Source organism: Solanum tuberosum, unplaced genomic scaffold, assembly GCF_000226075.1.
Source record: "Solanum tuberosum cultivar DM 1-3 516 R44 unplaced genomic scaffold, SolTub_3.0 scf00092, whole genome shotgun sequence".
Classification (NCBI taxonomy): Eukaryota; Viridiplantae; Streptophyta; class Magnoliopsida; order Solanales; family Solanaceae; genus Solanum; species Solanum tuberosum.
Window position 1 is genome coordinate 1,139,826 of NW_006239019.1, and position 18,201 is coordinate 1,158,026.

At 36.1% G+C, this 18,201-nt stretch overlaps 1 protein-coding gene and 1 pseudogene across 1 annotated transcript; both read left to right on the forward strand.

Moving 5' to 3' along the window:
- Window positions 1-960: 960 nt before the first annotated feature.
- Window positions 961-10,090, forward strand: LOC102594871 (ribosome biogenesis protein BMS1 homolog; annotated as a pseudogene).
- Window positions 10,091-11,654: 1,564 nt separating this feature from the next.
- LOC102594549 (uncharacterized) lies at window positions 11,655-14,583 on the forward strand. Its single transcript, XM_015308923.1, has 3 exons — window positions 11,655-11,665; window positions 12,387-12,516; window positions 13,185-14,583. Exons 2-3 carry the CDS (start codon window positions 12,397-12,399, stop codon window positions 14,346-14,348), a joined length of 1,284 nt encoding a protein of 427 aa, XP_015164409.1. The 5' UTR covers window positions 11,655-11,665; window positions 12,387-12,396; the 3' UTR covers window positions 14,349-14,583.
- Window positions 14,584-18,201: the final 3,618 nt, after the last annotated feature.

Sequence of the window (18,201 nt, forward strand, 5' to 3'; positions counted from 1 at the left end):
CTCTCTCGCTCACCTCTTTTCCTATGTATCTAAATTTCAGAGTGTATCTAGTTCCCCAAATATATATATATTTAGTGTGATTCGTATGTATCTGAGATACACTGACTCTCTCGCTTGCCTCCCTTCTCTCTATCTCTTGCCTGCCTCTCTCCCTATGTATTTTTATTTCAGAATGTATCTTATAGCAAAAATACATGTATATAAGTGTATTTAACTTCAAATTTGATATAAAATTATTAATTAGTGAGACATTATATCATTATTTCAACGGAAAGGGACAAATATACCTCTCTACTATAGGAAATAGTTTAAATATACCCCTAGTTATACTTTCGGGATAAATATACCCCTCCCGTTATACTTTTGGGCTAAATATGCCCTTATCACTAACAGAGGACACGTGGATAACTGAGATTAAATGAACTATTCAATTTAAAATAAATCAAACTCGGATATGACCCGCCCCGCCCCAATAACTTAATCCGGCCTAATAGGTAACATTGACCCACCCAATTTGTCTTTCAAACAAGAAAACCTAATGGGCGATCCAAAGAGGTCTGCGGACTTTGGAACCTCTGCTTCGCAAATATGAGTTCATATAGTTCTTTTGTTGTAATACTTGTGCACGATATAGTTGTGTTGGCAACATTTGTTTAATAGCTAAGGTGCATCAACTATTTTCATCAACATGAAGCCACATATTAGCCCAAAAATCTGAACTTAATAATATAGCAGCAACGCAGCAGTGCACCACTCCTAAATTAAACACTTTCTAAATTAAAAAAAAAGCTTAAAAAAATAAGAAATAACTTACAATATATCAATCTAGACACTCTCCAAAAAATGATAGAGATATTTCTTTAATAAGATTCGTATAATTTAAGTTACGAACTTACATGCCACGCTAAGGAGTATATAATATAACGGAATAACCTTAGTATAATACTCTGCATATTTTAACAGTTCGCTGCGCTACTATGCCCTTAAACCCTTTTCCATAAACAGTGTCTTCTTTAAACCCTTTTCAGTATTTATCCATCCCATTCTTCTTCTTCTTCGCCGCCGCCGACGATGCTCTTAGTCTTTTGAGGGTTGCAGTTGGAAACCCAGAACGCCAAATTGATTCATAGACTTTTCTCTCTCTGCCATGGCTATCGACGGAGAACAGTCGCACAAATCTCACAGGTCACGTCAGACTGGTCCTACCGCCAAGAAAAAATCCAAGTCCGACAAGAAAAAAAGGGTGCTTCTGACGAAAACAATAAACAACATAATCCTAAGGTTTCTTGAATAGTATTTTTTCTTGTAGTTCTTTTTTGTTCTTTATGTGCCTGGGTTCGTCTTACTGTTTTACTCTATTCTTGACTGATTTTTATTAATAATCTGGGTAAATGTTTGTTTCAGTCTATTTTGTTGGTCTACCCAGTCATAGATGAATAGATGTTGGTAGTTCTTTTAACTCTAGACCTAAGTCTCCTCACTGGCTCCAGGGTCTTACCATTTATCATGTAATGGAGAAAGCATATCTACTTTTGTACTCTTTGAATCTTCTTGATTACTTCATCAAGAAAATAATAATTTGGGCACAAGTCCAAGATTTCTTGAATTGTAATTTCTTGAGACTTATAATGTAAATTTGTAGGCATTTGCATTTAATTCCACGGTGAAAGCAAAGAAATTGCAAGCACGAGCAACAGAGAAGGAGCAGAAGAGGCTTCATGTCCCAACAGTTGATAGGTCCACTGGTGAACCAGCTCCATATGTTATTGTAGTGCAGGGACCTCCCAAGGTTGATTTCACATGGTTGTTTTTGGTTAGATGTCATTCATTGGGTTTTAGATTTGATCTTCTTATGTATTATGCTATTATAGGTTGGGAAGTCACTGTTAATTAAGTCTCTCGTGAAGCACTATACAAAGCAAAATTTACTTGAAGTTCGAGGTCCCATCACTATAGTATCAGGTATGGATTGGCTTCCCACCTTGTTCCTTTTTCCGGTTAGCTTAGTCCATAAATGAATAATTGGAAGTATTAGAAAGAAAGTATGGATTCACCTGATCACATCTGAGATATTATCTTTGATGGTTTCTGTTTATCTCATGTTTCGTCTTGATTGTGATTTTTATCTCCTTCAAAAAGGAGGTAGAGAGGATATCAAATATGCTGGAGGTGTTGGGTGGTTGTGGAAATTATTCATTTAACATATTACAGTATATCCATTTTCTTGTTCCTTATCCTTTTCCTATTCCTCATTTCAATTACAATGGTAGGCTTTCGAGATGGATTCCGTACTTTAGAGAAGACCTTAATTAAATTTTCCTAATACTTCCCCTTAGCCCATATAACATTTCAAGTTTAATGAATGAAATAAAAGAGAAAAGCTAATTTTCTTGTATAAAGATGTTTTTTGTGTAGGAGGTTATTCTACTTTCATTTGGGTTTCTTTCAACTTAATATACTCTGCATTCAGAATAACTTCAGCTGGCTGGTTTTTACTGGGTTTTGAAATTATATTTAGTTCTCCACAAGCAAGACATGCCTCCAAAATCAGTTGGGACATGGTATACAGTGAGTGCTTGGTTTCGCGTCCGAGTAATCTGCTGTGGTTGTGATGCTGTTACTGACTCTGATATGTATATAAACTTAAAATTGTATTTTATAGCTATACTTTTTTTTTCTCTTTTCGATTTTTTGCTATGTGATCGAGGATATGCTTTTCTGCTTTATTGCAATATGTTAGTAACTGGTCTTGTCAAATGTGCACTTAAACCCGGTAGGCAAGGCACTTTGTAGGATGAATGTTGTGCCTTGCTAAATTGCTGTTTCGGTGGAAGCTCTTAGTTGGTGATTCAACACAAAACCTAGGTTAATTATGAAATTCTTGAGTTTTGCCTATAGGTTGACTCTAAATCATTAAGGTGGCTGGATCAATTTAGTGTGAAGTGTTAAGGAAACTCGGCTGATGGAAATATTCTAGTCACTACTCCCTAGGAATAGGAAATTAAAATATTTTTACAAGAGAGTTAGTTACTTCTTACAATTGCATTGTGAACTTAAAAACTTAACTAGAAATAGAGTGGAACTTGAACTACCATGGTCTTTATCCACCAATATATTAACTTAATATGCAGTGTTTTATTTCCATCAATTTTGCATCTTTTTTCACCTAGTTTGTATTTAGTTGAGCGTTGTTAATATATCCCATAAAATAGCTTTTCTATGCATTTTGCCTCTGACAATATTGATAATATCTAGAAGACATTTTTTTTTCCTTTTGATGTCCCAAAGTAAGGTGTCAACTTAATCAATTAGAAGAGTAGCTATATATGCAGTATTGACATAACTATTTCTATTGCGTTTTACTTGGATCTTTGGTATTGGAAAATTATTGTTAATTCATTTGTGACATTGTAGGTAAGCAGAGACGTTTGCAGTTTACAGAGTGTTCGAATGATATCAATGGAATGATTGATGTGGCAAAGTTTGCGTATTTGGCATTGCTTCTCATTGACGGTAGCGATGGCTTTGAAATGGTGCGCTTTTGTTTCTTAAGAGAAAAAAGACTCTTTAGGATAAGCATAAGATTATTCTAGCGTTTTGTCATTGAATACATGTAGCAACTACTCTAGTCTAAGGATGGTTTATTCGTAGCAAGTTAGGTGAGATTTAATTATATGCTGATATTATCATTAATGTAAGTTCTTGATTCCTCTGTCTTTCAAATTGATCCTCTTTGTCCCATTTTATTTGACATGCCTTTTCTCATGACATGCAAAAATATTAGTACTTGAAGAAAGTGTAATACTTTATTACTCTATACCATGATATCCTCAGTAATACCTGATCACTTTTAACAACTATTTCAGTGTTGTCTTCTGACACTATCAATTCAATATGCTAGTTAAGTTATTTAATGGTGTGTTTGATCAAAATCTCTCACAGAATAGCAGAGGCAGAGGGAGTATCAGTTAGATTCCTTACACAAACTTAATTGGTTATATTAAAATTGACATTTGTTGCATGCTGCCATCTTGTTACCAAGGTAACACAGAGGGTGTCATATTCTTCCTCCAGTACCTTTCGCATTTACTGATTGGTGATTTCTGCCAACTTTATTTCTTCTTTGAAAATTTCTCGGCTGATATTTTTTTTGTTGGTAGACCTTGTGATTGGTTTAATTAATGTCACGACCCGAGCCTACACCCTGGACGTGGCCAGCACTCGAGAACCATTGCTGGTCCCCAAACGAACGCCCATCCTGGCTGACTATAAGCGGAAGACTAACTCAAACTTAAAAATCTTAAAAACTGAATAAAATTCATGAAACTTAAATAGAAAGTTTTAACTTAAAAAAGAAAACTCTGAATAAAATAAATTATTCAACTCGCCATAAAATAGGCTACTTTAGTCTTTAAAACATTTAGTAAAATAAATAATACAGACTTCTCAACTATACTGACTATCTATGAAGCCTCTAACTGATAAATATGGAAGTCGGGACAAGACCCACGACATCCTTACTAAACTGAAAAGTAAATGAATTCCTCCGAAAACAAGGAGGCTCGCCATAGCTAACTCGAACTCCCGGATGTATAACGAATCTCCTGTTGATGATCCTGAACACGTGTCTGCATAATGAAAAGATGCAGGACAAATGGCTCAGTAAGTGGAATGTACGAGCATGTAAGGGGAATTCTAAAACATAAACATAAGCTTGAAACTTGATAAAAATGAAACATACTTATCTCATTTCAAATTTATTCAACTCAAGGAATACTCAAAACTACTCAACTCAGAAGTATTCAAGGATAAGATACTCAACTCAGAGATTAGGTACTCAACTCAAAGATATGATATTCGACTCTGGGTACTCAACTCAATAAAAGCAACAATACACATGCAATATATGTAAAGCTTTATAAAGCAGTAAAAGCAACTTAGTTCGTTAAAGAAAATAGCAATAACAAACTCAACTTTACTTATATAATAAAGTAATATAGTTTTGTGGTAGTTCTCTAACCGACAACAACCACTATGAGCCTAAGTGGTGATACAACGTCTTGCCCACGCTGCTAGAACTGTCCTATACTTTGCCGCCATATAGAACGCTTAACTTAGTGGATCCATTAGCTTATGCTAAAAGCATCTTAAGGAGTCATCTAAAAAGTATGATCCTTTACTACCCATGATGGCTACATGGTTTATGGAGACGTGAGTTATCTGAACTTAAACTCGTCCCCATATCGGTGACTCAATACTACTCCCAAAATATCTTAGCTCATATGTTTGTAATAACAAAACTTCCTTCTTTGGTTTGAGATAATTACTCAAAAACTTAGCTTAAAAGCTCTCTTGGAATCGATGTTCCCTTTCTTGCTCAAAACTCTTTTGGAAATCTCAGTAAATGTGAAAACATTTTCTCTTGGGAATACTTAGTTCCCATATATCATTTTAAAGAAAATGAACTTTACTCTTACTCTTTACTCAACTTCAAAGCTCAAGTCTTAAAACAAACCCAACACTATGGAAGCTTACATACCTGAAAGAATCATCTTCTTGAAGGACTTGAAGGAAAATCTTCAAAGATGAACCCTAGCCTTAGCGTTTCTTGAAGTCCTTGAGCGTTGGGATTTTTGGAGTGGATGAGAGGGTATGATTTAAGAAAAACTGATTTTCTACACGTTTAGGGAAATTTAGATGACATTCTAAGGCTTTTTAGGACCAAAATACCCTTTAAGACATAAATAAAACGAGATGGGAATCGGAATAGTTTTTCACCAGGCAGTGAGATCATTATTGGCTCCGTAACGCGGAGCCATCGCGGAGATACTGCCAGGTTTGAGCATTGTTAGTCAATCAGTCGTTAACTAGTTACTCAGAGCTCGGAATTTAGCAAACTTGGTGGCGTTGGAAAGAGGTCTCGAAGGGCTTTAATTTAATATCTTATGGGTCTCCTTACTCATCCTGTACTAAAAGTTATGGTTGTTTGAAGTTGAACCAAAACTTAAGAAAAACTTTGGAATGACTTGAATGAACTCTCTTTAGTTCTTCTTGAAACTCAAGGTGCAATATCTAGTGACCTTAACGCTTAGAAAATTTAAATTCCTGAGTAAAAACGTACTCAATACGAAGGACGGGTCGAGTCTTTGCTCAAAAATTTTCTGGGGTGTTACAATAAATTTTGCAGGAGACCTTTGAATTCCTTAATATACTGCAAAATCATGGATTTCCTAAAGTTATGGGTGTTCTTACACATCTCGACCAGTTCAAGGATGTTAAGAAGCTTAAAAAGACGAAGCAACGGTTAAAACATAGATTTTGGACTGAGATAAATGATGGAGCTAAATTATTTTATTTGTCTGGTCTTATCCATGGGAAGTAAGTCCCTGGATTCCATATTTGAAAATACATGTTTAGCATGCTACATTGATATAATGTAATATTTCTATTTAATTTCTGAAACAATTTTTTGTTAATGAGTAGGTACTCTAAACGTGAAGTGCATAATCTTGCTCGGTTTATCTCTGTCATGAAGTTTCCTCCTTTATCCTGGCGCATGTCCCACCCCTACATTGTTGTAGATCGATTTGAAGATCTAACTCCCCCTGAAAAAGTGTGCATGGACAACAAGTGTGACAGAAATGTCATTTTGTACAGTTATCTTCGTGGATGTAATATGAAGAAAGGAACAAAGGTCTGTGATGTGAATACTTTGTTTCTTGTACTTTTCTTGTATTTGGTTGGGAAATAACTTTTAGTACTACAGTTTCAAAAAATAACTTTTTGTACTAATTCATGTTAAATAAAATTGTGATTATGCTATGAACTGGCTGTTTATAGGCATAGAAGCAAAGGTTCGTGCACCCTGTAAGGTCAATTAAAGTAATATAGTTGCTGAGACTTGAGAGATGACATAGCAATATGCCTAACATCTTATGGAGTGTTGGTTGGCTCTATCGGGCTACAAATTGATGAACTTTAAGAGTGACAATACCAGCCTCCAAGGCCTAGCTCAAGTGGCAGAAGGTGGAGGATTTGTGGCTTAGGTTGCAGGTTCAAGCCCCACACCATGCAAAGCGAAGCCCGGTATTTAAGTGGAGAAGGGTAGAGGGGCGGGCCCATTATCCACCGAGTTTAGAAGGCTGTGATTGGTCCAAAGGGCGGGTCACAGACGGATTTCTCGGTTATCAAAAAAAAAAAAAAAAAAAAAGAGTGACAATACCACAGATCTGGTTCAAAGACTTAGAGAAAATCATCAAGCTTAACGTTCAAATGCATATTATGTACCTAGTGGCTAATATAGAGAATTTTGGCTATTGTTTTAGGAATTTCGCGTATAGAGTGGACCTTTGGCCTTTTTGGTGTAAACCTGTCATCATATGTGAGGAGGAAAAATGAGACTCTTATCAATGTTTTGTAGATTTTGCACAGAGAATCTTTTGTAGCATCCAACATTGGCTTAGTGCTTGGCTGTTTCACTTGTGAATAATATTTTCTTTACTTGTCAACAATCAGAGTTTGTGAATTCTACTGTTCGATGTACTATTGAAAGGGAACAAGTTATCTCCCTTTCATAACAAAGTAGAGAAGACCAGGAAAGATGGAAGCCTTTGGGATACAAACTCACTAGTTGTATAATGATTCATGTGAAGACCTTGTCATTTTATTTATATCTAGTTATTTTAATGTGGTGTTACAGCTAGTGATTTAGCAGTTTATTTCTCCCTTGTCCATATTCTAAAGCTGCTTCACAATATGACCAGGTACATATTGCTGGTGTTGGTGATTATAGTTTAGCCGGTATAACAGCATTACCTGATCCATGCCCTCTACCATCTGCTGCCAAGAAGAAGGGACTTAGGGACAAGGAAAAGCTGTTTTATGCCCCCATGTCTGGATTGGGCGATCTTCTTTACGATAAGGATGCTGTGTATACAAACATAAATGATCACTTTGTCTAGTTCTCTAAGGTTGATGAAACAGCTGCTGTTGGGGGTCGCAGAGGTAAATATTTCCTCTCTGTTTCTTATAAACTTATTTTTTTTTAAAAAAAATAGACGAATTCCATTTGTTTTTGGCTTATGGGAAATTTACATTCCCTTATTTAGTTCAGCAAGATAAATGATATGCCTCAGGCTATCTTTTGGTTATAGCTTCTTTTGTTGTTTGAATTGGTAAGTTCTTATCATAAACAGCTATAGCTTTAAAATTTGCTGCTATTACCAATTAGTAGGCCTTGAATGTCGTTGCTTTCCTTTGCTTGCTCTGGATTCCTTCCATCCCTATCAGTTACTCATCATAATTTCTGGCTGAACTCTACTTATTATTGGTCAAGCGAATTAATAAGACCAAATGTTGATTATGAAATCTTCTCTTGTGCTGGTGTTTGTTTCATCCATATCCTCCACGTTCAGTCTTTCTCTCTCTTTTGCATTCGGAGGAGTGCTATTTGCTTAAATGGTCTTAGAAGTTGTTGAGAACTCCTATATGTTGTGAAATTTTAGTACATCTTTTTACCAATTGCTTAGACACCGTCGGGACAGGAATGGTTGTCGTTAATCTTATGATTGATTTCTAAAAAAACCTTATGATCGATAGTAGTTTGTTGGATTTTGTGCATTTTCACTAAGCCGACCAATTGAAAAGAAAAATTGAGTTATGTTACTGTCACCTCCCTACCATGTTATTACGAAAAATGATCCATACATATGTCAAACTACATTAGGTGGATGCCAATAGCAACTAATGCGTGAAAAAAATGAAAGAAGAACAGGATTATGTTAGGCACAATTTTTTTTTGCATAGACTAATAATTAAAAATCTCACTTGTGTCATGCATGGATCTACAACTGGTTTTTTTTTTTAACACTGGTAATTTGTATTTTTCAGTATTACGGGCTATGACTAGTTTTCTTAATAATGGATAAAGAACATATTGGATGTTGAGATCACCTTTTTCCAACATGCTATATGTTCTTGTTTTATTTTTTGGGTCACAACTTTTGGCAAGACATTTTCCCACTGACAAGTATTATCCTCTTGATCTCAGGGAAGGTCAATGATGTCGGAGAGGCTTTAGTTAAATCACTTCAGAACACGAAATATTCAATCGATGAGAAGTTAGAAAATAGTTTTATTTCTCTTTTCGGGAAAAAAACATAATCCATCCTCATCAAATCATGCTAAAGCTGATCAAACTAATGATTTGGTGCCTGCGGAGCGAGATCAGTGCGTCTTTGAACTCAACGGTGATGGATCAGATGAAGACAATGATTCTGAAGATTTGAATGAGTTGGAACCACTACAGTTGAAGCGTACTCATCCAAAGGAGTCAAAGAACACCTCTGATGATAGTTCTGAGGAAGAAGATACTGTTGGATCAGAGAAGCACCCAGGATCGAGTAGTAGTTTCAGGGAACATGTTGATTTCCATGACGGAAGAATGAGAAGAATAGCTATCTTTGATAATGATAATGATTTTGATGAAAAGGTAAGCCAATGACATTCCTGATCTAGTTCCTGTCCTTCTCGTTGTGCCTCATCTTGTCTATGAGGTGTTTTTGTATAGTGGATAAAAAACAAGTAGATAGCTATCTGTACCAGAATATCAAGGAGGAAAGCTTATGTCTCCTTTTTTTCTTTTCTTTCCGATTTTGAAATCTAATGAACCTGTTTCTTTCCACCTATGTAAGAGTCCCTGGAAACTGTGCCATGTTTTTTTTTGGGAGCAGAGGTTCTTTGCATGAAGAATAGTGCTTTCTAAAACTCATCAATTACCCCTTTCCAATATTTATATAAACCTCACCTGCATATTATTGTTCACATTAATTTGTATAAGTTGTTACGTCTTCACAAATATGCTCTGAACTTAAGTTTTGACCCAAGTTACGCTCTTGTATGTCTTGGTTCACCGTGTGGTGGAATTGGACTTTGATATGCATATATGTTGTATTTATACTATATCATTAAATCCAAGATTATAATGAAGCAGATGTCGAAGAGGATGCACAAGACGAGGATTTAGAGGACACTGATGAAGAAAATGAAGCTTATCAAAATTCAGGGGATGGTGATGATTTTGATACAGATGGTAGGTTTTTGATCTTCATTTAGTACGGACATCATTCTTTGTGTAGTTTGATCTCCATTTAGTACTTCATCATCCTCTTGTCCTAGGAGTAAATGTAGTTCCTAACAAAGTGTTTTAGTATGCCAGAAATTAGGATCTCATAGAAGGAGCAGATGAGGTACACTCTAGACTCTACTTCATGGATCACTAATCATTAGTATCAAAAGAAGGAAAGACATTTCACTATACTAAAAATCATAGATTTTGTAATGTAAATCTCCCAATCACCATTTAGCAGTTCATCTCCTTGGTAAATGTGGTTCGAAGAAATAAAAATATACAACAATCATGAAATTTGACAATACTGAAAATCAAGAAACCATAGATTTAGAAAAGTAAATCTTCTATAAAGAATGAATTTTGAAACAAAAGAGTTAAAATACAGTTAAATAAGTCGTTCACACATAGATTATATCATAAATCTGAGTAAAATCCGACAGTTCATATATCTAAATCTTGGTCAATTGAAACGTGAAATGTTTACATTCAACTAGTCCCACATAAGCATAACACTAAGAATCAAAACAATTTCCAACAATTGAAACAGATGACTATCAAATGGAACAAATTAAGAATAAATCACTTTTGTTGACATATATAATGGATAATCGTAAAAAGAAATTTAGAGTTTTAATGAATACTGGTAATCAAAAAACAATTAGAAGAATTAAGGAAAGAACTCACAATGCCCAGGGATTGAGTTGCCGTGAACAAAGAAGAAGGGGGAAAAGCGGCTTGAAACCCTAGCGGTGACGAGAACCGTGTGTGGAGATGAGAGTGGAGAGAGTTCAAGATTGCAGAAATTAGCAAAGAGTTTAGTTTTTATTAAGGAAATACTGTTTGCTTCTTTAGCTATATATATATAAGGAAACAAATAAGATAAATGCATAATAGCGATGCTATTGTTAATTTGATAATTACCTAACATGCTTTAATAATATTACAATTCAATCAAGTGAGTAAATAGGATTTAAGATCCACTAATTGATAATATAAAGCTTTAACTTAAAAGATCGGATTGATTGGTTAAAAGATAGAGAGATTTAATTACGATCATCAATAATTCACGTTAGTATGCTTGATATGGAACGTGGTAATTGCGGTTTTAGTATCATTTTATTTATGGATGTTAATTCACTTATTTACACCTATAATTATATTTTTACTTGATTATTATGTTATTTAATGGTGTAAAATTTATAATACTTATATGTAAAGAAAGAAGAATAAATATTGGTTTCTTTCTTATACAAGTCAAACTGCTCGAATTGATTATTATGTTAATTCCTATTATCAACTTTGTTTTCTTATACATATATAGCCAAAGAAGCAAACAATATTTCCTTTATACAAACTAAACTCTTTGCTAAATTTCTGCAATCTTGAACTCTCTCCACAAACGGTTCTCGTCACCGCTAGGGTTTCAAGCCATTTTTCCCCCTTCTTCTTTGTTCACGGCAACTCAACGTCTCCGCTAGGGTTTCAAGCCGCTTTTCCCCCTTCTTCTTTGTTCATGTCAACTCATCCCTGGGCATTGTGAGTTCTTTCTGTAATTCTTCTAATGTTTTTTCATTACCAGTATTTATTAAAAACTCTAAAATTCTTTTTACGATTATCCACTATATATGTCATGAAAAGTGATTTATTCTTAATTTGTTCCATTTGATCGTCATCTGTTTCAATTGTTGGAATGTGTTTTGATTCCTTGTATTATCCTTATGTGGGACTAGTTGTAGGTAAATATTTCACGTTTCAATTGACCAAGAATTATATATATGAACTGTAGGATTTTACTCAGATTTATGATATGAACTATGTGTGAATGACTTATTTAATTGCCTTTTGACTCTTTGTTTCAAAATTCCTTCTTTATGGAAGATTTACTTTTCTAAATCTATGGTTTCTTGATTTTCAGTATTGTGAAATTTCTTGATTGTTGATATTTTGATTTCTTCGAAGCACAGTTACCAAGGAGATGAACTGCTAAATGGTGATTGGGAGATTTACATTTCAAAATCTATGATTTTAAGTATAGTGAAATGTCTTTCCTTCTTTTGATACTGATGATTAGTGATCTATGAAGTAGAGTCTAGAGTGTACCTCATCTGCTCCTTCTATGAGATCCTAATTTCTCGCATACTAAAACACTTTGTTAAAGTGGATTAGGCTGTCTTTCTTTTGATTGTTCATAAGTATACTTTGAGGGACTTTATGCTTTAAATTTTCCGTTGTCACTAACAGCGTGCTTTTTGAGCAGAAATAATTAGATGGAATCGTTGAAGGACAACATGATGACTATTAGCTCTGATGAGTTTGAGAATAATATCATGGCTGATGCTGAGGAATTTTCTCCAGCTATTAAACAACAGGACAGTGGGACTCACATGGTATGGTTTTCTTCCTCTCCTATTTTTGAGTATTTTTATTCGTTTTTTATGAAGAACAATACTGAAACTTATTTATTTCGGTACAACAACATACCCAGTGGAATCCCACAAGTGGGGTCTGGGGAAGGTAGGATGTGACCTTTACCCCCCCCCCCCCCCCCACCTTTTTGGATAGAGAGGCTGTTTCCGATAACCTTTTTATTATAGAAGAATGGTCTTTTTTCTTCTGATCGATAGTTCTGCAATAGTCAAACATATCTAAGGTAACACAACCAACAATTACTTGGATGGATGAAAATTACTATTCATTTTGCTTCATTTGAACTCATCTTATTCCAAATCCATTTTTTTTATTTTCACAATGTAGTTATATGGGCAATTTAAACTCCCCTATTTTTTTGAGAATCTGCTTCGTTAGATCTTGCTCTTTCTGATACTCTCTTGTTTGTCTTTCCATTGTTTTCCTTATTTTTTTGAGAGATGTTGATGAATACACTATTTAAATGAGCCTTTGTAAGTGAACTTGTTGAAAGTGCCCAACCTAAATAGAGAGGAGTAGAAATAAATGTTTCATGGGACTGACACCAACTAGTATGAGTTTGAGCTGTAATTGATATGTATATATCTCTTTCATCTGATTACAATACCTCTTTTGTCTTGGAATGCAGGTTCCAGAGGACGACTTCAAGGCTGTTGCTTATAAGCAGGAATGGAATGAAGTATCAAAATTACCTGCACACTACATTAGGAGAGAAGACATGAAGATCAAAGATGTTGCTATGAAACATGTATTGCCTTTCCTTCCTGGGAAATCATTGATGAAGTTTCGGGCAGTGTCCAATGAATGGAATCATTGGATAGTTTGTCCGTTATTAGCATACCAGCAAAGCACTTCATTCCAGAAACTTTCAGGCTACTTTTATCAAGTTGTGGATGTGGATTTCCAATCTGATCCTAATTTCTTGTCTCTGGACCATTCTGCGAATGGTATCCCCAATCCTTCCCTGGGTTTCTTGCCTGAAAGGATTAAAGTTCTCAGTTCTAGCAGCGGGTTGCTCCTTTGCCAGGGGTTGGAGAGTTATTACGTTTGCAATCCTCTGACCCTAGATTGGGAACGTATCCCTCCTCATCAATATTATCACGGATCTGATCCAGCTGTCATTCTTGCGTTTGATCCTCAGGGTAATATTGAATCGTATTTTCACCTTGTCGCTGCTGTCCCTCTTCTTGATCAACCAGTTGTGTTCTTTGAGATTTACTCGTCTCAATCAAATTCCTGGAGTCGCTCTTCTTCAGAGTGTCTTGAGTTGGAAGATACAACTCTTGTTGGTGGGGGATTATATATGAAGGGGATGGCGTACTGGAGTACAACATCAAATGGTGTGCTAGCATTTGATGTGAAAAATGAGGTTGGTGCAGTTCTACGTGTGCCTATTCCACCTGGGAGATATGGTGCCTTGACTCAGGTAAAGGATGAGCTATCCTATGTAACTGTTTACAACGATTGTGGGGATGTTTTTATGTTAGATATATACGGAGGAATGGACATGAGTCTGAATCACAGTGTCTGCATAAATCTTGGACACAAGAAGTCTCGCCAAACACTGGAGGAAGATCCCTTTATTGACAATGGTACTGTGTTGTGCAGCGTATTACCCTGCATAAACAGTGGTGATGACATTGTGGTGATCTGCACAACTGAAAGGATATATCTTTATTACCTGAGTGGGCAGAAGGTTGAGACTTTTATGACTCCAGGACAACTAAATCCGAAGAGAAGATTCATACCTTACACAAACAGCCTCGCTGCGATACATGAGCTGAAGAACTAGCTGTTGCTGTCAAGTAGAATTCTCATGTCCTTCCATCAGAACTCCTTGAACATTTTGCATCTTCTTTTGTTTGTTATTTGACTTGGATTGCAGATTAAGCTGTTTGAATTGCTTTGTGTTTTTATTATAGACATGTTTTGGATTGCCAATAGTTATTGCGAGGTTTTAGTTGTCAGTTCCTTTCTACTGCTACTGTTTATATTTGACGATGGAATGTGACGTATGATTAGCTTTACGTTGGAGGTGGAGGGTATTTACTACTTGAACCGATCCCTCTTGTTTTTCTCATAATGAAGAATTAAAGCTTATATTATTCACGTTTACTAGTATATAAATAAAAAGTTATAAAACTAAATTTTATGATATGTGTTTTATTGAAACTGGGAATCGGGAAAAATTCAATTCAATTCGGCATCAAAGAAGGTAGTAGACATCTGATGAAAACATATAATTTATTTTAATCGAACACAAAATGTTATTCTTCAAAATATTTCTAATAATTGTTTTGAGGAAAATATCAAAGGGAAAAGAAGAAAATTTAGAAGATTAACTATGATAATATTCGTATAAATTGGGTTTTCTCTACTTATTGTCACGACCCAAGCCTAGGGCCTAGACGTGACCGGCGAATAGGGAACCCAAAGGAACCCCAAACAAGCCTCATAGCGTATCATTACACATCCTTGGTCGCGGAAGCAAAAAAAATGACCATAAGCGATAAGCATAATGAAGGGGGAAATCGGGACTAAGGGAACAAGAGAAACAAAAAAATAAGAATGATACAAAAATACCATAGATGAGTCAAGCTCAAGCATAATACACAACTTGTCCAACACCACCTCTAAACATGAGTACTTAGCGGGGGCCAAGACAAACTACCGGGCTCACCCTCATAGACAAAACATAACTAAAAAGAAAAACTCTTATACATAGCAAAAGATCATGAGCAACGTCCCCGGAATGGAGGACTCACCAATAACCTTGATAGGAAATCGTATTAGCCACGCGGAGGAGGATGGTCAAGCGGTGCTCCGGTCCCTACATGGTGACATCATGTAGGCATAGAGTATGCGTTAGTACGTTTGAATGTACTAAGTATATGGGATGCAATGCAATGCTACAATAGATGGACATCATAGGAAAAATGCATAATCATACCCGATAGATAGCATATTAAAGAAATGATATGTATAATGATGCTTACATAAAAATCATATTTAGTGGGACGTAGCACAAGTGTGGTGAGTGACCATCAATATAGTATTTCCAAGGCCTACAACCCCCTTGGAGAGGCGAAAGAGGTACAAACCCCTCAATGTGGTTACCCGGGCCTACCACCCCCCGAGCTAGGGACCAAGGTACAAACCCCTCGATATGGTTATACGGGCCTACTACCCCCCGTACTAGGCAACCAAGGTACCAACCCCTCGATACGGTTATACGGGCCTACTACCCCCCGTACTAGGCAACCAAGGTACCAACCCCTCGATACGGTTATACGGGCCTACTACCCCCCGTACTAGGCAACCAAGGTACCAACCCCTCGATACGGTTATACGGGCCTACTACCCCCCGTACTAGGCAACCAAGGTACCAACCCCTCGATACGGTTATACGGGCCTACTACCCCCCGTACTAGGCAACCAAGGTACCAACCCCTCGATACGGTTATACGGGCCTACTACCCCCCGTACTAGGCAACCAAGGTACCAACCCCTCGATACGGTTATACGGGCCTACTACCCCCCGTACTAGGCAACCAAGGTACCAACCCCTCGATACGGTTATACGGGCCTACTACCCCCCGTACTAGGCAACCAAGGTACCAACCCCTCGATACGGTTATACGGGCCTACTACCCCCCGTACTAGGCAACCAAGGTACCAACCCCTCGATACGGTTATACGGGCCTACTACCCCCCGTACTAGGCAACCAAGGTACCAACCCCTCGATACGGTTATACGGGCCTACTACCCACCGTACTAGGCTTGGTCGACTCACAACACGTATATAGAGAAAATCATATACATGTGTCCATTTCATCATCATTTCAATAATTATATAACCATTCGATTCATAAGACGTACATTGGACCTTCCATTTCCTAAGAATTCTATAAATGGGCATTTTGTCAAACACAAGGTGGGCTATTGTTCATGTAAATGAAATCATGTACTTCAAGAGTACTAAGTCCAACCAATTTCAAAATCCATATAAAACAGCCCACCAACAACATACATATATATATACATATATAACAACCTTCATAATTTGATCATTGAGGCATGAAAACCATAAACATCATATAATCATTCCATTTCATGATAATATACAAAAATAGACCATAATAGGATGTGTAGTAATAATTCCATAATTCAAGAGTTCATAAATGATCATAAGGACCCATAAACTTGAAGTAAAATAGAGGATAAATGGTTGGACTTGTGGAAAGGAAGGTTTCCACAATCAACCCACATACCTCAACTTTGGAGAATTCTTGATGAAGATTGGAATGGAGAATTGCTTGAGATTGAATCTTGAATCCGGAATTAAAGCTTGGGATCCTTGAATTTGGTTGATGATCTTGGTGGAATTTTTGGAGAGGGTTTAGAGAGAGTTTTTGGATGTTTTGAAGTTAAATGACTAAGTATGGATATGTCCCCTTTTTATAAAAACGTCCCAACACTTAGAAAAAAAATTGAGGCGGGTGAACAGTGTTTTCGGCTACTGGAATTTGCATTTTCTGCCGGACAGGTTTTACGAAAATGGTCATAACTCCTTCATCCTAACTCGGAATGAGGCGAAACAAATTGCGTTGGAAAGCTAACTCACAGAGCTTTAATTTTGATAGTTTGAGCTCCTTCCAGTTCCTTGTGTGCTGAGAGATATGCCCCTTTAAAGTTGACCCTCAAAATCGCATTTTTTGCGATTTTCAAGTTTTGATACGGTTGTTCTAAAATTCGGGTTAGACTCATTTCCCACTCAATTTGACCCCCTGAATAAGAATATGAAGTCGAATTTCCGAAATGATGCACGGATTTTGAGATATATGGAAATTACAATTTTAGGTGTTTTCGAAGCACATTTTCGGACATTTTTGGGGTCGTTTCACTTATATACTGGTAAAAAATTAAAATTATCTAATGTAATAATTAAGATGGACACAAACTAGGAGATACACGCTAAGTAAAAGTGTATCTATCACTAATAAAATTTGATGCAAACTACACAATTTTTACTACTTTAAGGTCTAATTACATAATTCTCGTAAGTTTTCAAAACTACTATTTGTGTCAGATTTCGATCTTCAGATACATGTATAATATACTCGGATACATTAGGTTAAAAATAGGTGTAATATTATCTTGGATACACTAACTTTCTCGCTCATCTCTCTCCTACATCGCTTGCCTCTCGCCCTCTCTCCCTCACCTCTTTTCCTATGTATCTAAATTTCAGAATGTATCTAGTTCCCCAAATTTCAGAGAGTTAGTGTGATGAGATACACTGACTCTCTCGCTTGCCTCCCTTCTCTCTATCTCTCGCTTGCCTCTCTCTCTAAGTATTTTTATTTTAGAGTGTATCTAATAGCAAAAATACATGTATATAAGAGTGTTTAATTTCAAATTTGATATAAAATTATTAATTAGTGAGACATTATATCATTATCTCAAACTCTATGGAAAATTAATTTAGGGGGTTTGAATTGACTTTTTAAAAGTAATTTATAAGCACCATAATTGGGCACGCCTAGCTTTTGATATTTTCAAAACTTTCTCTGCCTAATTTTTTTTTAAACACTTTTTTATAATTACAAACACTTACTAAATTAAAAAAAAAAGATTAAAAAAA

What these genes read in the sequence shown, in the direction of transcription:
- LOC102594549 (XM_015308923.1), top strand. Translation starts at nt 12,397, where the DNA reads ATGGAATCGTTGAAGGACAACATGATGACTATTAGCTCTGATGAGTTT. An exon ending in AGGACAGTGGGACTCACATG is followed by an intron (nt 12,517 to 13,184) that starts GTATGGTTTTCT and finishes CTTGGAATGCAG; the next exon opens with GTTCCAGAGGACGACTTCAA.